This window comes from Salvelinus fontinalis, chromosome 2 (genome assembly GCF_029448725.1).
Source record: "Salvelinus fontinalis isolate EN_2023a chromosome 2, ASM2944872v1, whole genome shotgun sequence".
Lineage (NCBI taxonomy): Eukaryota > Metazoa > Chordata > Actinopteri > Salmoniformes > Salmonidae > Salvelinus > Salvelinus fontinalis.
This window is the reverse complement of record NC_074666.1, coordinates 51,495,776-51,517,459: the sequence shown is the minus strand read 5'-3', so window position 1 is coordinate 51,517,459 and position 21,684 is coordinate 51,495,776. Positions and strand designations below refer to the sequence as shown.

The following is a 21,684-nucleotide window of genomic DNA, read 5'->3' as shown; positions in this document are numbered from 1 at the left end:
TTTTTTTTGTTTTGTTTCGGGACGCTGCTCTTTTATGTCGGCCGACTCGATAATGGGAAACGTCCCGTTTATTAAAACCATTTCGCTGCCTGGCCTGGAGAGCGTCAGTAGGGTGGGTGTCTGTGGAGCGGGGCGAAGTAGTGAGTGGGGTCCTAACCTCACAGGCTTCTGATTGACTGACACATCATGGGAAGGAACGTGTCGCTTGGATCAAGATCCCTCTTTGCCATAAGACAATTGTTGGTGGTGCGATGCAAGCAGCAGGGGACAGACAGTAAAACTGCTTGCCCTAGGAGAAGACGACGTAAGCTCAGAATGTCAAAGTCATGTTCACAGGAAACTGGCTGTTACAAAGGAGTGGAAACAAAGAACATAGTTCACGGCTCTGAGTTTCTTCATTTCACTTGGTAGTGGTCCAACAAGATGCTGGAGGGCTGACTTTAGGCCTTAGTTCTCGTACATCGTACATCAACACCCCCTTGACCCTCCCAGTAGGGGTGTATGAGAATGGGGGAGGTTGCGTGTTTGACCTGTGTGTGTAATGGTAGGTTCCCAGCCAGGTAATGAGGCCCTTGCTGAGTCAGGGGCCCTGAGTTAACAAGCCTGTCTTCTCCTGTGTGTCCCCTCCAGGCGTTCACAGGCCCCAGTCCCAGGACATCTCAGGCTTCTACTCCCTACCTCAGGGCGGTGTGGGACAGATGCCCCCCTCCATGGGCTGGTAAGTCTCACATACACACTCTCTCTCTCGTGCACACACACACACACACACACACACACACACACACACACACACACACACACACACACACACACACACACACACACACACACACACACACACACACACACACACACACACACACACACACACACACACACACACACACACACACACACACACACACACACACACACACACACACACACACACACACACACACATACTCTCAAGTACACACACACACACACACACACACACATACTCTCTCGCACATGAGCGCACACACACACACACACCTGGACTACTCACCACTATTACATCAACCAATCCAGTTTCACCTCGGCTACTCAATACTTTTTTTGCATGGTGTTCTTTAATGGAAGCCTCTCCAACATAATCCAGGTAGAATCAGGAAATCCCCAGGGCAACTCTCTAGGACCCTTACTTTTTTCAATCTTTACTAACGACATACCACTGGCTTTGAGTAAAGCCATGTATGCGGATGACTCAACACTATACACGTCAGCTACTACAGCGACTGAAATGATTGAAACACATAACAAAGTTTCAGAGTGGATGGCAAGGAATAAGTTAGTCCTAAATATTTCTAAAACTAAAAGCATTGTATTTGGGACAAATCATTCACTAAACCCTAAACCTCAACTAGGTGACTAAAATGCTTGGAGTAACCCTGGATTGTAAACTGTCATGGTCAGAACATATTGATACAACAGTAGCTAAGATGGGGAGAAGTCTGTCCATAATAACGCACTACTATGCCTTTTTACAGCACTATCAACAAGGCAGGTCCTACAGGCTCTAGTTTTGTCGCACCTGGACTACTGTTCAGTCGTGTGGTCAGGTGCCACAAAAAAAGGACTTAGGAAAATTGAAATTGGCTCAGAACAGGGCAGCACGTCTGGCCCTTGGATGTACACAGAGCTAACATTAATAATATACATGTCAATCTCTCCTGGCTCAAAGTGGAGGAGAGATTGACTTCATCACTTCTTGTATTTATGAGAGGTATTGACATATTGAATGCACCGAGCTGTCTGTTTGAACTATTGGCACACAGCTCAGACACCAATGCATACCCCACAACCCCACATGCCGCCAGAGGTCTCTTCACAAGTCCAGAACAGACTATGGGAAGCGCACAGTACTACATAGAGCCATGACTACATGGAACTGTATTCCACATCAAGTAACTAATGCAAGCAGTAGAATCAGTTTTTTTTTTTTAAACAGATTAAAAATACACCTTATGGAACAGCAGGGACTGTGTAGCAACACAAACATAGGCACAGACACGTGCATACACACACACACACAATAACATACGCACTATACACACACGTACACATGGCTTTTGTACTGTAGATATGCCTTCGCAGCAGCTAATGGGGATTCAGAATAAATACAAATACAAACCACTTCATCCCACACAGTTAGTAGCTCCTATAAAGCTGGTTATCGTGCCAAAATTGGTGATTGAATAGTTCACTTCCTAAGATACGAACGCCCTGATTCATTGATCATATCTAGCCTGGTGTTCCACTCTCAAAATGAAACTACTGTCTTCCCGGCCTCTAAGGCACTATCACAGAAAGTGGATACGATGCCAAATCAGAACACGTTTTAACACCCATAATCTCAGACACGCTGTGGCTAACAATCCATCCATTGACTTGAGCTCAACTTTACAAATCCATGTATTAAAAATCTGTAACTGGCAGAATAACTTTGAGCGAATCCCCCTGAACAATTGTGGGCTTATCTTAAATGTGATGGGGATTTGGTTCACCATAATAGAATGACAGCTAATACTACTTCCATTCACATCCATGCTGTGTTTCTTTAAAGCTGGTGGAGGACTTTGGCACTCCCTAGGCAGGCTCCGTCCGCACGAGGCAGAGGTCTGCTATTTCTCTGGGCTCTCTCTCACTGACTTTTATTTCAAACAGTCAATGGCCACTGTGGAGTTTCTGTAGTATTGTCAACAAATCATCTTGTTTACAGACTCGTAATCTTCTTAGTGCAGATTATGCATTTATTTGGTTTTCTTGTGTCCCTCTTTGTGTGGGGAAAGAGAGAGCAAGGAAAGGAGATGACAAAGAACTGGATGTGACTCACTCCAGCCACCGTATGGCACGTGACTGGGGCCTGGGAGGATGTGTATTGTCTTCTTTCCACATGAAGCTAGGCAGCTCACTGTAGGCGCAGCCTAGCAGATTGCAGTACGTTTCACAGTTCATTTGTTTCAAAGAAGTTCAGATACAGGTCTAAGTAAAAAAATGGATTGAGATTTCTCTATAGAGTTTGAATAGTTGGTACTCTTAAAGGGACATGAGAGGGACAAATCACAAATCTATCGGTATGCAAATACACAGGAAAACCCCATCCGTGCCTCAACACAAACAGGAAATGTTCTCTCCCCAGCAGAGGACAGACAGGGCTGTGGAGAGGAGAGGTGTTAGTTGGATCTTGGATGTGGATGTTGCTCTTAATGGGCCTGTTGGCTGGGATTAGCAAGTGAATCCCTCCCTGAGAGAACCCTCTGGACCTGGGAGCCTCCCTGACACTGAGCCTCCTCTGCCTTCCTTGATCTCAGGGACCTCCTGGGGCTGAGGAGGGCTGGGAAAGGGGGTGCTGCTGCATATCAAAGATTCCTGCCCCCCCATAAATCCATCCACCACCCTTCACACAGTCATGCTATACAGGTGTAGAATCTTAATTTGACCAGTTTCTCACAGTAGGAAAATAATCTTGCAGAAACAGGAAATTTGAATTATTTTGTGGATTATAATTAATGGACATTTTTGTAGGGGTTGATACATTTTTTGTTAGGGCAAATCAAGTCTGAAATGTAATATTGGACATTACAAAAATTAGAAGCCTTTTAAAACCTTGAGTACACTATACACAATACACAATAGACATGGTCGCCCTGTTCATGGCTCCTAAGAGCCAGAGATACTCTATATAGGGTCATGAAATATTGGATGACGGTAATTGGCAAGCCAAATGTCACTGTAATAACCGTTTGAATAAGGAAACGAAGCTCGTCCCTCAACCGATCTATGAGTTCCACGTCCTCTTGTAGGACGTGGAACTCATATTCAAATTTGAAAACATAGTTCCACATTTTTTATATCCCTGGGCTCTCGTGTGACTCTCCGTGAAATAGGAAGAACAACTAGATAGCTAAATTATTACAAATGTTGTGACAGTGATTTAATAGTTTGCAATTGTGAGAAAATAGAAATATAGAGTGGCTATCTCCTGCACAAATTCAGGACGTTAGTTGCCAGTGTAACAGTATAACTTTATGTCGTCCCCTCGCCCCGACACGGGCGCGAACCTGGGACCCTCTGCACACATCAACAACGGTCGCCCACGAAGCACGGTCGTTACTCATCGCTCCACAAAGGCCGCGGCCCTTGCAGAGCAAGGGGCAACACTACTTAAGTCTCAGAGCAAGTGACGTAACTGATTGAAATGCTACTAGCGCGTACCCGCTAACTAGCTAGCCATTTCACATCTGTTACACCAGGCACTTCATCAGCTGTGTAGCTAACTGTTAACTTAGGCTCCTGACATAGTTAGCTAGCTAGTTAGCTAGCTTTTCTGTCACTGACATAAAAAACTTACTTAGCCTGTTTCAATTACCCTAAAGTTGAAGACATGCAGCCCCACAATTAAGAGGAACAGACTGTTATCAGAAATCAGTCCGTAGATCAGAATGTTTCTCCGCAATCGTTGGGTCAGCTGAGCACAGCAGCTGACTCAGGAGGCTACTGCAATGACTCATGAATACTCATAATGATGTAAGCATTAGCACTACTAGCTACAGTTGCTTGCTAGTTAGCTTTTGTTGGAAGATTCAACATTATGGGCGCCTTCGAGCAGATCACGTGTCAAGTCGGTGACCAAAGTGTGCTGCATTATGGGGATAAACATTTTCGACTTGCGCCTACATGTTGACTCCATGAACTTTACAAAAATCACGTGATCAAAGGTCATGAAGTTTTGACAGCAGTCTCTTCACCAACTTCATCCTGCAGCCATCGCCTGCACTGTGAGAGGCTGTATTGTCAACCAACCATTATGGTGTTTTTGTTTGACCCACGCAAACGTGACCAAAGATGTGACTGGAACAGGAACCAACTTTGGCGCAATACATGTATACAGTGGATATGTACAAATGAATGTGACATTTCAGGCTCTCTCTCACCAGTTGATTGTACAACGTACACACATATATTTTCAGTTTGTGAGTGTGTGGGGTTGGAGACATTCCTATATCGACATTATAAAGAACAACTTTTATAAACAATAGCAACACTGCCATGTTGCACTCAGCCTTGCTGTTGGGAAACCACACCAGTGTCCGACTTTCGGCTGTCGCAGAGATGCACCTCCCCGACTTCGCTCCTCGTCTTTGGTCTTTCAGTTGGTGACGTCACCCGCTCTGAGAACTAGAAGTAGTTGTTTCCCTTGCTCTGCAAGGGACACAGCTTTTGTGGAGCAATAGATAATGAGGTTTCTTGGGTGGCAGTTGGAAATGTGTTCAGAGGGTCCTTGGCTCAAGCCCTGGTTGGGGCGAGGAGAGGGACGGAAACAATACTGGTACATTAGGATGGACTTAACTCCATAACCATTAATGATCAAGCCCCTCATTAGCTAGCTAGTACACAGACTGAGAACTCAGACTGCCCGTATATACCTATAGCCGGGCTATTCAACCAGGGTCCGCAAAAATATTTGTATATTTTGTTTTTAAGTGTTGTTTTTCCCCCACCAATGTTTTTATGAATATCGCTAGCAATAACAGAATCAACTCATTTTGAATTACATACCTACAGTAGAACATAGGAAAATATATTCTTTCTAATGATGTCGACTTCATTTCTCAACTCCTAATATTGAGCAAATTACACTTATTGGAACCAATTACACTCACTGGATTATCTGACATAGGCTTAGAAAAAGCACCCGCGAATAGGCTACCAGTGTGGCAAGTGCCACTGGCTGCTGGTAAGCTTTCTTGACTTCGACATCATGTTTTGCTAACATATGATGGAGGTCCCTGGAATGGTATCAAACAGATGGCTTCTATGTGTTCCATGCCATTCCATTTGCTCCGTTCCAGCCATTATTATGAGCCGTCCTCCCCTCAGCAGCCTCCACTGGTCTAAACATATTGTCAGAAGTTAGGCAGTGAGGATTTGGTCAGCAGCCTAGTTGAACCCTGTTGCATCCCTATTTGTCCTCCCAACCACAGGCAAAGTCAGCCTGTCTATCCCCTGTCCTCATGTGGATTCAGACAGCCCTACTCCTCCAGTCTCCCCAACAGCTCTTCCTACCCCAGGTACAGTATGAGCTGAGTCGCTTCAGTCTGGGGAGGGAATCGCAAAGTACATACCCCTTCCAGACCAATGCTTCTACTCCTCCCACCTACCATGTGCCCTTCGCTATTGCCTTGTACAGGTGCCTCCGCAATGTGTGTCCTGTCTTTCTGTGTGCCAACTGCTATAAGCTACCCTGCAACTGTGTGGGGACACACACGAAGAGACAAACCCGTCTGTTCTCCTGGACGGAAGTGTGAGTGCAGCAGTGTGTCTCCTGTTGCTGTGACAAAGAGAGACGCTATGCGCCACTGCAAACTGTCTGCTGTTGACTGTTGTTATTTTAGGCAAAGGCTCAGTCATGAGATCGCTCCTCTGTTACTGTAACTGGCGAGCCAAACATGCTAGCTCAGTTAGCTTCAGAAATAAATCCAACTGGAGACGTGGTTCACATTTAAATGTCACCAAACATCTATGTCCCACCGCGTTCTCTCATTCCCATCAGTTCAGGGTGAAACTGTAGGATTTGAAATGTTTATTTTACACTAGAAGAATGATGTCTTTGGAATTGTATAAATCAGAAAATACATTTAATGACCAGGTATATCAAATATGAATTTCAGGAAATCAAAAACACACATTTCCAACATTGCAACTAAAACGTTCAGTAAAGTTTCAGTAAATGGCACTTTTCATTCCCAATCCAATAATGAATAAATAGATGTCATCAACAATATGAATCTCAGAAAATAACACACTGAAAAGAAGCCTTTAACGAAACACTAATGAAAAGTAGAGCAAGCGCATTCATGTTATCTACTGTATCTACAGCGCAGCCTAGCTTTTGTCTGAGTGTGACCACAGCTCCATCTGCTGGCGTTGGAAGAGACTTCTCACAGTCTTAACGCTCTGAGAGGACTGCCAGGAAGCCCATTCTTTCAGGGCCAACCAACGTGCTTCAGCGCTTCATGTTCACGTTGCCATATATAAAGACAAAACATATTGTCTGATCCTTTGGTCTCTGTCTCTCTTTGTCTCTCTCTCTCTCTCGCCCTCCCTCCGTCTCTCCCCTTCTAGGTTCTCTCACTCTCTGATGCTAGGGCCAGGCATGCACTCAACGGGGATCCCCCATCCAGCCATCGTGCCACCTTCAGGCAAACAGGACCATCATGACCATTACGACAGGAACATGTACGCGTAAGTACCCCCATGGTGAACCCCTGTCTCTACAATGACACACGTGTCTGTCAAAGGAGATGTGTGATCTGTGTGTGCTAGCTACATGGCATACAATATTGTAGTATCTCATTGATGCATTGAAAGTGTATCAAAAGCTTAGATGGATGAATAACGCCTTACTGTTTTGATGTTCTTGTGTACATATTCACCACGGGTGTCCCTGTTGATCTTGTTTGTTTTGCTCTGCTCCCCCCCCCACCCCCCCTCAGTAAGCCACACCAGGAGCCCAAGCGGGAGAAGGAGCCTAAGAAGCCAGTGATCAAGAAGCCTCTGAATGCTTTCATGCTGTACATGAAGGAGATGAGGGCCAAGGTGATCGCTGAGTGCACGCTGAAGGAGAGCGCTGCCATCAACCAGATACTTGGCAGAAGGGTGAGCAGCGAGCACGCACACACACTAAAACACACACTAAAACACACACATACATCCATGAATACTCATGCAGCAAAGAGACTCATTCCCAAATCCCTCGTCTCAACCCCTGCTGTTGATTTCACACATGAGAGATGGACTTGAGAGGAATATCTCAGTAATGTGAATTACTACCCTGCACGACTGACTGCTGCATATGATACCATTGACCAAGATGCAGAAATATCTCAATGGGATGAATATCATCAAATCAAATCAAACTTTATTTGTCACATGCGCTGATTACAACAAGTGTAGACCTTACTTGCTTACTTACAAGCCCTTAACAACAGTGCAGTTCAAGAAGAGTTAAGAAAATATTTACCAAATAAACTATAGGGGGGGGGGGGGGTCAATGTAATAGTACGGTGGCGATTTGATTAATTGTTCAGCAGTCTTATGGCTTGGGGGTAGAAGCTGTTAAGAACCCTTTTGGACCTAGACTTGGTGGTTTGGTACCGCTTGCCGTGCGGTAGCAGAGTAAATAGTCTATGACTTGGGTGACTTGAGTCTCTGACAATTTTATGGTCTTTTCTCTGACACCGCCTATTATATAGGTCCTGGATTGCAGGAAGCTTGGCCCCAGTTATGTACTGGGCCGTACACACTACCCTCTGTAGCACCTTACGGTCAGATGCCGAGCAGTTGCCATACCAGGCGGTGATGCAACCGGTCAGGATGCTCTCGATGGTGCAGCTGTATAACTTTTTGAGGATCTGGGGACCCATACCAAATCTTTTCAGTCTCCTGAGGGGGAAAAGGTTTTGTCGTGCCCTCTTCACGACTGTCTTGGTATGTTAAGACCATGATAGATTGTTGGTGATGTGGACACCGAGGAACTTGAAACTCTCGACCCGCTCCACTACAGCCCCGTTGATGTTAAAGGGGGCCTGTTCGGCCCGCCTTTTCCTGTAGTCCACGATCAGCTCTTTTGTCTTACATGATGTTGTCTGTCTCAGAACTTTTCACAGTGGCCCTTCATCTATCCAATGTCACTATATCTTGTGAAATGATTAAATAGTATTGGTAACCAAACCACCAAACAAACAGACTGGTAACCAAACCATCAGTCCTAGCTTGCTATTATGAAAATCTAATTCAACAATACCAATACTGTTTTCAATTCTACTTTTGCTTTCAAAAGCAGCTCAAACAAAACATGTAAAAATTAACTATAGCCATTGAATTCTACCATGCAAACATACCGTGTGTTATAAGGAAAGAAATGCACGCTCTAGAATGTACTTCAAGTTATTCAGCAATGCCATGGTATAATTAAGCAATAAGGCCCGAGGAGGTGTGGTATATGGCCAATATGCCAAGGCTAAGGGCTGTTCTTAAGCTCGACGTAACACAGAGTATACCACAGCCCTTAGCCGTGGTATATTGGCTATATATCACAAACCCATGAGTTGACTTATTGCTATTATAAACTGGTTACCAATGTAAGCAGGTAGCCTAGTGGTTAGAGTGTTGGGCCAGTAACCAAAGTAACCTGTTGGGCCAGCTGGATTGAATCCCCAAGCTGACAAGGTAAAAATCTGTCGTTCTGCCCCTGAGCAAGGCAGTTAACCCACTACTCCCCGGGCGCTGAAGACATGGATATTGATTAAGGCAGCCCCCTGCACCTCTCTGATTCAGAGGGGTTGGGTTAAATGCGGAAAACACATTTCAGTTGAAGGCATTCAATTGTACAACTGGCTAGGTACAGTGCCTTGCAAAAGTATTCACCACTTTGGCATTTTTCCGATTTTGTTGCATTACAACCTGTAATTTAAATGGACAAAATAGTCCAAATTGGTGAAGTGAAATGAAAAAAATTACTTGTTTCAAAAAATTTCAATAAATTAAAAACGGAAAAGTGGTGTGTGCATATGTATTCACCACCTTTGCTATGAAGCCCCTAAATAAGATCTGGTGCAACCAATTACCTTCAGAAGTCACATAATTAGTTAAATAAAGTCCACCTGTGTGCAATCTAAGTGTCACATGATCTGTCACATGATCTCAGTATATATACACATGTTCTGAAAGGCTCCAGAGTCTGCAACACCACTAAGCAAGCGGTACCACCAAGCAAGCGGCACCAAGAAAACCAAGGAGCTCTCCAAACAGGTCAGGTACAAAGTTGTGGGAGTATCTGTCCATAGGACCACTTTAAGCCGTACACTCCACAGAGCTGGGCTTTATGGAAGAGTGTCCAGAAAAAGAAAGAAAATAAGCAAACACGTTTGGTGTTCGCCAAAAGGCATGTGGGAGACTCCCCAGACATATGGAAGAAGGTACTCTGGTTAGATGAGACAAAAATGTAGCTTTTTGGCCATCAAGGAAAACGCTATATCTGGTGCAAACCCAACACCTCCCATCACCCCGAGAATACCAAACATGCTGTGTGGATGTTTTTCATCGGCAGGGACTGGGAAACTGGTCAAAATTGAAGGAATGGTGGATGGTGCTAAATACAAGGAAATTATTGAGGGAAACCTGTTTCAGTCTTCCAGAGATTTGAGACTGGGACGGAGATTCACCTTCCAGCAGGACAACGACCCTAAGCATACTGCTAAAGCAACACTTGAGTGGTTTAAGGAGAAACATTTAAATGTCTTGGAATGGCCAAGTCAAAGCCCAGACCTCAATCCAATTGAGAATCTGTGGTATGACTTAAAGATTGCTGTACACCAGCGGAACCCATCCAACTTGAAGGAGCTGGAGCAGTTTTGCCTTGAAGAATGTGCCTATATGTGCCAAGCTTATAGAGACATACCCCAAGAGACTTGCAGCTGTAATTACTGCAAAATGTGGCTCTATAAAGTATTGACTTTGGGGGGGTGAATAGTTAAGTTTTCTGTTTTTTGTCTTATTTTTTGGTTTGTTTCACACACACAAAAAAAAAATCCATCTTCAAAGGGGTAGGCATGTTGTGTATATCAAATTATACAAACCCCCCAAAAAATCCATTTTAATTCCAGGTTGTACTGCAGCAAAATATGAAAAATGCCAAGGGGGTGAATACTTTCGCAAGCCACTGTATCCCCCTTTCCCTAATTAGAGCAGTAAAAATAAATGTTTTGTCATACCCGTGGTAAACGGTCCGATATACCACAACTGTCAGCCAATCAGCATTCAGGGCTTGACCCACCCAGTTTATAAAACAATATACGGTGCATTCGGAAAGTATTCAGACCCCTTCACTTTTTCCACATTTTGTTACGTTACAGCCTTATTCTAAAATGGACTAAATTAATAAAAATCCTCATCAATACCCCATAATGCCAAAGCAAAAACAGGTTTTTAGAAATCTTTGCAAATGTATAAAAAAACTGAAATATCACATTTTCATAAGTATGCAGACCCTTTGCTATGAGACTCAACATTAAGCTCAGGTGCATCCTGTTCCCATTGATCATCCTTGAGATGTTTCTACAACTTGATTGGAGTCCGGCTGTGGTAAATTCAATTGATTGGACATGATTTGGAAAGGCACACGCCTGTCTATATAAGGTCCCACAGTTGACAGTGCATGTCAGAGCAAAAACCAAGCCATGAGGTCGAAGGAATTGACCGTAGAGCTCCGAGACAGGATTGTGTCGAAGCACAGATCTGTGGAAGGGTACCAACACATTTCTGCAGCGTTGAAGATCCCCAAGAACCCAGTGCATTGTAATAAGATAAACGCATTCCCTCAGCCCTCCTAGCCTCAACAGTTGTCATTGTGCATGTCATTGTCTAGGCCACGTGTCACAAACTCAAGGCCAGGTGCCAGATCCAAATAAAACGACATTGAACGAACTAAAACCAAATCAAACTGTGTAGAAATGGTAATGGACCTAAATTTCTAGTCTCTTCACTCTGTCCAACTTAGAGGACTATTTTTTGCTAATGTTGATGGCGAGAAAATATCAATTTTAAGTGCGGCTGTCCGGACCTCAATGAAGACTGAATGCGGCCTGCGGGGAAAATGAGTTTTACACCCCTGGTCTAGGCTAATGAACAAAACCTAAATGGCATCTTTGTCTTGTGTGTGTGTGTGTGTGTGTGTGTGTGTGTGTGTGTGTGTGTGTGTGTGTGTGTGTGTGTGTGTGTGTGTGTGTGTGTGTGTGTGTGTGTGTGTGTGTGTGTGTGTGTGTCTCTTCCCTGCAGTGGCACGCTCTGACCCGGGAGGAACAGGCCAAATACTATGAGCTGGCCAGGAAGGAGCGGCAGCTACACATGCAGCTCTACCCCAGCTGGTCCGCCAGAGACAACTACGTAAGGCCCGCCTTTTCCTGGTTACACACACGCAGCATGATCACCCCACCCTGCCACCTGTCAATCAATGAGGCTAGTGGCTACACATAGAAATATCAACCTATTGTATCTAATCATGTTTTTATTTGGAGCATTTCCAGAGTTGGTCACGTATCAGTGCAGACATGGTTAGGGAGACTAGTTTACGACCATAGTGTTATTATGACCAGCGTTATAACCTCTATGACCAGTGTTATAATCTCTTGGCATGCCATTCCTTTAGAGTGGGTTTTGAGAATGAGATAGAGCGTACTGGACATTAGTTGGTCAGACATGGCTGTTCAGCGCTGTTCAGTGAGGTGATTTAATTGGCTGTTGAGTGCTTTGCTGTTAGGGACGCATGACGAGCTCCGCTTTTATTACACATAGCATTACACAGTCAGCTGCAAACCTCCCGCTCCCCTCTCATCTCTTTATTACTATAATAGGTTTTTAAACCACTGGTAGTTATATACATGGAGGGCACCTTTGTACTGTTGTAACTGGACCTTAGTATAAGTGCACTGTCTGTGAAATCTGTAATTAGTAGCGGGCTTGTAGACTGAGTTAAGAAGTAGTGTAGCGAATCCCTTGCTTCAAATACTGTGCAGATGAATATGATGTGTATTAGAGAGACATGTCTCTAAGAACGTCTCTATGTTATGTGTGTTAGCTTAATGCTGCTTAACTACCCTTCTGTGCTGTGCTCAATTGTGAAGTTGCTGTTGAATTCTTCCAGGAGGCGGGCCTTAGAGAGGGCGCGGGGGAAAAGAATAAAGCTGATTGGGTAGGGCACACATTTTACCCCACTTAACCGCTCTACTAACAGCAGGGTGGCTTTGGCTTGCTCTCCTCCTCAGGCGGTGGGGCGGTGGGGTTCGGACTGTAGAGAGGGAGAGGACAGCTGGGAGCTGGGCTGGAGAGGCTTTCTGGGCTTTGGGGGACCATTATTAGGCTATACCCTCCCTTAGGGCAGGCACAGAGGGGTGGAGGTGGCTTATGTTATGTAAGTTATGCTATGTATCTGGATGTGTTTCAATGGGAGGTGGTTTTCCTGGACTACATAATTGCCAATGTTCGCTCACCCCATGTGAAAACAGACAGGATGAGTCTCACAGGGCTCACTTTCTTGCTTTCCTGGAGATCTTTTACACGGCCTATTTTCCTTTCCTTGGCTTGTTAAAGTTTGGGGTTTTGTATCATAACACACCTTAGGGGCTTGGCTCTCTCATTTCTCTCTGTCTCTTGGCTGTGGATAGTTGGTTAGCTGGTTAGGGTAAAGAGGGTTACGAGCTGGTCGTGGTGGCATTCTCAATGAGGTGAAATGTGCATGAAGCTTTTACTGCTGCATCTGATTTCGTATCAAATCAGATGAATATGATGCAACGTACTGTGGATAATGTTTTTATGTGAAGATAAATGTCACTATTTAACACTTGAATGTATGTTTCCATGCATGTTTCTTCATATTTCAAAGATGGGAAAATATAGCCAGAGACAATATTGTCCCAAAACACATTAGAACTAATGGAAACTCTATAATAATAGAATATAATAAAATGGTAACACTTTATAGCAGTGGTATTCAAAGTCGAGGTCGCGACCCCTTGATAAGAAATGGAAATGCAATGAATTGACCGGTTTTAAGGTTGTGCCATTACATTTGGGGTGAGGTGGGGTCGTGCGAAATTCTTGGGGGAAAAATGGGGTCCCCGGATATTCTGGCTGAAAAAATGGGCTCGCCGCTGAAAAAGTTTGAATACCAATGCTTTATTGTGACCGTATAGATAACACTTTATTTGGGAAGTCCCAAGCAGATGGTTGGTAGATGTTCAGTAGATATTACCAACAATAATAATAATAATAATAATAATAATAATAATAATCCATTTATTTTATATAGAGCTTTTAATTACAAGTCAAATCTTAAAGTCGCTTTAAAAAAAAAAAAAAAAAAAAAAAACATTTGAACAAAACAAATATAGGGATTTAGCAGTTCTTGGGCGAAGCTCTTCCACAACTTTAGATGAAAGGCAGTTCAGAAATGTATTACCTTGAGAGGAGGGAGCATAGATGGTACAGCCAGGCAGGGAGATAGAGACGTCAGACAGACAGGCCACAGAGCTCTTCATCAGCCTCCTCGTCATATTCAACAGTCACAGCTCTTCCTCCTCCGTAGGTACACTCTTAGAAAAAAGGGTTCCAAAAGGGTTCTTTGGCTGTCCCCATAGGAAAACCCTATTTGATTCCAAATAGAACCATTTTGGGTTCAATGTAGAACCCTCTGGGAAAAGGGTTCTACATGGAACCCAAAACGCTACTATTTGGAACCAAAGGGGTTCTACATGGAACCAACAAGGGTTCCTTCAAAGGGTTCTCCTATGGGGACAGCGGAAGAACCGATTTGGGTTCTAGATAGCACCTTCTTTTCTAAGAGTGTATGATGGATCGTCCACTACTAAAATGTACCACGCACGTGGGTGATGCTTCGGCACTGTAAAACGCCAGTAAGACCACCTCACCTCAGCAGTGGTTCAGAAAAGCCCTCAACAAAACAAGCTTCTAGGAACTGGGGCAGGGGGTCAAAAATAATTTTAGCTAGCTAGCCAAGCTAAATATAAACTGGCTTGCCATAATCAGTCCTGCAATTCCGTGGGTCAGCACCAGATATTTCAGTTAATCAATTTTTTATTTTACCATTATTTAACTAGGCAAGTCAGTTAAGAACAAATTCTTATTTTCAATGACGGCCTATGAACAGTGGGTTAACTGCCTTGTTCAGGGGCAGAACGACAGATTTTCACCTTGTCAGCTCGGGGATTCAATCTTGCAACCTTTCGGTTACTAGTCCAACGCTCTAACCATTAGGCTACCTGCCGCCCCATCTATCAACAAGTTATCAAAAACAAAAAAAAGTTTGATTCAAATATGCAATGAAAAACACTTAAAAACAATAAAATATGAGCTCTCTGCCTAGGCTACCTCACGGTGCCATGGCAACCACGGAACGCAGCAACTTAATAATTAATTTAATTATAATAGTATTATTATTATTATATATATTATATATATATATATATATTTTTATTTTATTTTTATTTTATCCCATTTTCTCCCCAATTTTCGTGGTATCCAATCGCTAGTAATTACTACCTTGTCTCATCGCTACAACTCCCGTACGAGCACGGGAGAGACGAAGGTCGAAAGCCATGCGTCCTCCGAAGCACAACCCAACCAGCCGTACCGCTTCTTAACACAGCGCGCCTCCAACCCGGAAGCCAGCCGCACCAATGTGTCGGAGGAAACACCGTGTACCTGGCCCCCCTTGGTTGGCGCGCACTGCGCCCGGCCCGCCACAGGAGTCGCTGGAGCGCGATGAGACAAGGATATCCCTACCGGCCAAACCCTCCCTACCCCGGACGACGCTATGCCAATTGTGCGTCGCCCCACGGACCTCCCGGTCGCGGCCGGCTGCGACAGAGCCTGGGCGCGAACCCAGAGACTCTGGTGGCGCAGTTAGCACTGCGATGCAGTGCCCTAGACCACTGCGCCACCCGGGAGGCCCCATATATATTATATTAATATTAATTAATGAACATAAGCTGTTCAATAACTGTCATCAAAATGTCAACTAACTATCCACTAACAACAACCCTCAACTTAGCAAACAGTTGCTTATCAACAGATAGTTTGTTAGCAGACGATTTTATCCAAAGCGACTTAGTCATGCATACATTTTACATATGGGTGGTCAAGGGAATCGAACCCACTACCCTGACGTTACAAGCGTCACGCTCTACCAACTGAGAAACAAAGGACCACTAGCTCTGCTACAGTCTAACCCCTTCCCAGACACAAGCCAGAAAACCAGGGTAGTCATGTGATCTGTTAGCAAAACAGGAAGTGAAGGTCCACCTACGCAGTCGTGGGGTTTTCTTCCGCAAGCCGTAACCACACACACACAATGCTTTAGGGAGCAGTGAGGGTAGACGAGTCTAGGCATCCAAGAGCTGTTCCCACATCCTCTCCCCAATATGAGACTTGAGACTTTATTACTCTCTTCATGAGAACAACCCCAACCATACTATTAAGGCCCCACTGTATAGCCTATGGAGTTTACAGCAATATTACTGTAGATCATTCGAGTTCTTTCCCTTCTCTTCTACTGTCATCGTAACTTGTGGCTTGAGTGATCATGAAGTGGCCTCATTCACCCCCATTCCACGACTTGTGAATTGGGCCGTCTCTGGTACAGTTGACTTAAGTCTCATGAACATGGTGAATATCACGACGTGGTTCTCCCATGGTCGTCATCGAGATGTCACTGACAGATACTGTGCCGGTGGTGTATAGGACCCCGTCCCCCCTACTGACTCTCTGTGCGTCTGGTCGTGTGTTCCAACAGGGCAAGAAGAAGAGAAGAAAAAGAGAGAAGCAGCAGGACTCCACCACAGGTAATGTTCAATTAACAACCTTCCAACATCCTCTCAGGCCAAACCACCACGCTTCAATACAACATACCAAAACGTCAAGCCCTATTCTAGCGTTTGAAACAACTTCTCTGGTCGACTATCCTCTACTCGGACTGGGTCTCTGCTACTCTAACTAGCAGAGTTTGAACGCATGGCAGACTTCCCACTTGAAGTGTTCCTCTCTTCCCTAGTGACCTCAATGCCTGTTGTGAATGGAGCTCCTGCTCCCTCTACTCTGTTCTGGCTGCAGTTATGGGTTGTTGTTGTTGTTGTTGTTGACTTGGGCACTAACAGTCTGGTTTGATGGCTTTCTGATTTACCATCTCTGTCAATGCGTCAACGTCTGCCCTGACCTCTTTATCTAATCTGATCTGATCTGATCTGCTCTCTCTCTCTCTCTCTCTCTCTCTCTCTCTCTCTCTCTCTCTCTCTCTCTCTCTCTCTCTCTCTCTCTCTCTCTCTCTCTCTCTCTCTCTCTCTCTCTCTCTCTCTCTCTCTCTCTTTCTTTCTTCATCTCTTCCTCTCTTTCCTTACTTCTTTCCCATGCGCATGTTGCCTTGTGCTCAGACCCTGGCTCTCCTAAGAAATGCAGAGCTCGCTTCGGCCTCAACCAACAAACGGACTGGTGTGGTCCCTGCAGGTGTGTATCTCTCGCCCTCTCGCTCTGCTACCCCTCTCTCCCTCCTCTGTGAGCGTGCCTCAGCCCACTGCTGTGCTCTGCATGCACTCATCTCACTAACCCTGTGACCCACGTCGCCCCCTACAGGTAGAGAACGCCAGCGTACTGGGGTTCCAGGAGGCTGTATTGGAAACTAAAGCTGCTTTGCTGGCTGGTGATGGGGTGGGTGTCTCCTCAGGGATTTGTGGGTGTAGAGGTGGGGATGATGGGTGATGATGATCAAAGGAAAGTGGGAGAGAGGTCCTGTAGTTCTGAGGGGAGGAAAGGGTTTCACACATACAGTTGAAGTTGGAAGTTTACATACACTATGGTTGGAGTCGTTAAAACTCGTTTTTCAACCACTCCACAAATTTCTTGTTAACAAACTATAGTTTGGCAAGTAATTTCTCCAACAATTGTTTACAGACAGATTATTTCACTTATAATTCACTGTATCACAATTCCAGTGGGTCAGAAGTTTACATACACTAAGTTGACTGTGCCTTTAAACAGCTTGTAAAATTCCAGAAAAGCTTCTGATAGGCTAATTGACATAATTTGAGTCAATTGGAGGTGTACCTGTGGATGTATTTCAAGGCCTACCTTCAAACTCAGTGCCTCTTTGCTTGACATCATGGGAAAATCAAAAGAAATCAGCCAAGACCTCAGAAAAAACATTGTAGACCTCCACAAGTCTGATACATCCTTGGGAGCAATTTCTAAATGCCTGAAGGTACCATGTTCATCTGTACAAACAATAGTACGCAAGTATAAACACCATGGGACCACGCAGCCGTCATACCGCTCAGGAAGGAGACGCATTCTGTCTCCTAGTGACGAACGTACTTTGGTGTGAAAAGTGCAAATCAATCCCAGAACAACAGCAAAGGACCTTGTGAAGTTGCTGGAGGAAACAGGTACAAAAGTATCTATACCCACAGTAAAACGAATCCTATATCGACATAACCTGAAAGGCCGCTCAGCAACGAAGAAGCCACTGCTCCAAAACCACCATAAAAATGCCAGACTTCGGTTTGCAACTGCACATGGGGACAAAGATCGTACTTTTTGGAGAAATGTCCTCTGGTCTGATGAAACAAAAATAGAACTGTTTGGCCATAATGACCATCGTTATGTTTGGAGGAAAAGGGGGACGCTTGCAAGCCAAAGAACACCATCCCAACCGTGAAGCATGGTGGTGGCAGCATCATGTTGTGGGGGTGCTTTGCTGCAGGAGGTACTAGTGCACTTCACAAAATAGATGGCATCATGAGGATGGAAAATTATGTGAATATATTGAAGCAACATCTCAAGACATCAGTCAGGAAGTTAAAGCTTGGTCGCAAATGGGTCTTCCAAATGGACAATGACCCCAAGTGATGGCCACTCCAATACCTTGACAACAAAGTCAAGGTATTGGAGTGGCCATTACGAAGCCCTGACCTCAATCCTATAGAAAATTTGTCGGCAGAACTGAAAAAGCATGTGCGAACAAGGAGGCCTACAAACCTGACTGAGTTACACCAGCTCTGTCAGGAGGAATCGGACAAAGTTCACCCAACTTATTGTGGGAAACTTGTGGAAGGCTACCCTAAACATTTGACCCAAGTTAAACAATTTAAAGGCAACGCTACCAAAAACTAATTGAATGTATGTAAACTTCTGACCCACTGGGAATGTGATGAAAGAAATAAAAGCTGAAATAAGTAATTCTCTCTACTATTATTCTGACATTTCACATTCTTAAAATAAAGTGGTGATCCTAACTGACCTAAGACAGGGAATTTTTACTATGATTAAATGCAAGGAATTGTGGGAAAAAAATGAGTTTAAAATGTTTTTGGCTAAGGTTTATGTAAACTTCCAACATCAACTGTAGATGTTCTCTGCTTAAAACAGATATTTCTTGGTTATGCTATTGGTAGAAATGACAAAGCAGACATTTTTTTATTATTTACAGTGGATGGATGATCAGTCATGCTCATCAGTGCCTTCTTTTTTTACCAACTCAATCTCTTCTCCTTTACACATCTGCACACTCTAAGTCACATCAGTGTAGAGGTACCTGCCCTGCCTTCCCCACCATGCCGTCACATCATGGAAATCTCCTGACCACTGTGCCTGTTGTATGTGTGTTGCGCTGCAAGAGAACAAAGGGAGGTGAATGTGGTTAGAGCGAATCCTGATCACCGCAGATGAACGCACACACAGACACACACAATCTCGCACATGCACCGCCGCTCTGCACTTTGATGCCATTTCTCATGCTCATCTGCCTTCAACTTTCTCCATTCATGCGGTCAGGCAGTGCAGCTTTTGATAGTGAACTCTGACATTTAGAATCGCTCTCTCTTCCTCCCCATCTCTAAATATTTCCTCGCACCTTCTCTTGCGCAGGCACTAAGTGAGTCATGTTGGGTTCTGGTAATAATCATGGGATTATTGTTCACTTTCAATTTAGCTTAGAAAACAACATTTCTAATGATCACGAGAACAACCACAAAAATCATTCATGATTTGAAGGAAATGGTGGTGGATGATCTATGAAAACATATTTGATGGTATTCAATGGATTTGCTCTTTTGGGGTCTTCAAACTCAATTCAATCATGTTGAAAACAGTAAAAAAGTTCATTTTGGTGACGCTTTGCATCCACGCTTTATTCACAGATAACTCTCTTGACTGTTCCTAGGAGGAAAAAGAAGTGCGTTCGATACCTTCAAGGAGGATGGTGCGCCAGCCCCACTTCTTCCGATGGAAGCGCTATAGACTCGCCCCCCTCCCCCGTCGACGGCGTCCCCCCTCAGCACCCCTCCCTGCCCAGCTCGCCCTCGCCTGCTTCCCCCTCACACATCCCTCTGCACCCCCAGCCCAGCAAACAACACACGCCCCTTATCCTCTCAAAACCCAAGACCACAGAACTTTCTCTCAAAGCTTTAATAGAATCATCCCAACAGCACGACAATCTCAGTCATCATCATCATGACTGTACGCTGCCCAAGTCTCACTAGCCAGCCTCACCTGTCCTGTCCCCTCTCACACTTCCTCGCACCATCCCAACACACCGCCAGACAGACAAAGCCCAACGTCATCAGGACCAAACAAGGAGTGGGGAGCAAAACGCTGGAGAAAGACCTTCACCACAAACATCCAAAAACAATGACAGAGCATTGTGTCTGGGAGAGGATGCCATTCACATCAATATGACTAACTGACTCCTGACTGATTTACTCAGTGCTCATGTCATTTTAATATTGCCGGGATGATAACTGCTTCTCTTCCTCACTGCCTAAAATCGAATTGATTCCATTTCCAAAGATTTTTACAGAGGAGTACTGTACTCCTCCTTTTCATAAGACTTTCAGACGTGTCAAAGGAACCTTTTCCAGAATAGATAGTATTTATATTGATTGATGATGTCGTATAAGGTTGAAGCTTCAAGGTAGAAGTGACAGTGTTTTTCACTATGTAGACATGTTCTTGTCTCCCCTCGGAGAGACTCATCTCTGTTATGTTCATTTGTTTTAGGCACTTCCTGCTTGTCAGTCAAATTCTTGCTAGATACATTATGTTGATGTAGGTCTCTCACAGAGTATTAAAACATCATTGGTGTTTGTTCAAAAGGATGCAGTTTGGGAGATTAATTTGTTTCCTGGTGTCAAAAAGCCTCCATTATATAATAAAAAATGAAATTCAGCAGTCCTAAACTGCCTCTGTCTGACTGAACATTCTGTAAACCAGGGTTTCTAAAACTATGGGTCAGGACCCAAAGTGGGCCCTGGGATGTTAGAGGTGGGTCGCGAGTTATGAGAATACATCTTCCTTCATACACTATTTCTTCTTAATTTGGTTCAATGGAGGACGATTTGAGTCACAAGAGGACTGTTAATTTCTCATTTGGGTCTCAAGCTGAAAAAAGATTAAAGAACCCTGCTGTAAACTAAAAACCAAATGAGTACTATATTTCATTGTGTTGTAAAGTTTTATGTTGAATTCCCTACATAAAATTTAGTTTTATGTAAAAATGAACATTTTTTCAGTCTCTAATTTCAGTTTTCCACTAAAAGCAATATATCATTTTTTATTTTACACCCATTTTCTGAGAGAAAAACACATTTTGTGCAGAAGTTTTGCGTTAGCTTTTCCTTTCATTGAAGTTATCACAGCTGTGTCAATCCTTTTCAGTGTGTTCATGTTCCACCTAAGTGTACCAAAAATATATGTGAAAAACAATGGCTTTAATTTACTGCTTGCAAGTGTCAAACCCTGCTTACTTTGGAGATACTGTAGGTGGTGTACAGCAAGGCTTTTCTGTTTGTTCAATCAATGTCTAGTCCATCAGAGGGTGCTCTAATGTTAACACACATCTTAGATTTGGGGACTGCTCGTATCAGAATGACCACACATAAAAAAGGTGTACTGATGTCTGTCTTTTCTATTTTTTTTACACATTGAAAGACTTCTGCCTTTGATGTGCTCATATTTGTTTGATGTATTAAAGTATTTTGAAAATCTGGATCAGTTTCCTCACTATTTCCCATTAGATGTACAATCACAAACAGCAGA

The 21,684-nt window shown here is 44.0% G+C and overlaps 1 protein-coding gene across 10 annotated transcripts in view; it reads left to right on the top strand.

Annotated features, from left to right (window-relative positions):
• LOC129820815 (transcription factor 7-like 2) overlaps positions 1-21,634 on the top strand; it is a 65,800-nt gene extending 44,166 nt beyond the window's left edge. Inside the window, exons 5-13 of one of the 10 annotated variants that reach the window (XM_055877805.1) lie at positions 631-718; positions 6,009-6,095; positions 7,150-7,269; positions 7,521-7,683; positions 11,863-11,970; positions 12,728-12,775; positions 16,394-16,442; positions 17,028-17,100; positions 19,811-21,634. In XM_055877805.1, the coding sequence (XP_055733780.1) occupies positions 631-718; positions 6,009-6,095; positions 7,150-7,269; positions 7,521-7,683; positions 11,863-11,970; positions 12,728-12,775; positions 16,394-16,442; positions 17,028-17,100; positions 19,811-20,129 (1,055 nt within the window). In that variant the 3' untranslated portion in view covers positions 20,130-21,634. Of the gene's footprint in view, positions 1-630; positions 719-6,008; positions 6,096-7,149; positions 7,270-7,520; positions 7,684-11,862; positions 11,971-12,727; positions 12,776-16,393; positions 16,443-17,027; positions 17,101-19,787 lie in introns of all 10 variants that reach the window. The other 9 variants (XM_055877843.1, XM_055877824.1, XM_055877814.1 and 6 more) reach the window with 9 other exon arrangements.
• Positions 21,635-21,684: the final 50 nt, after the last annotated feature.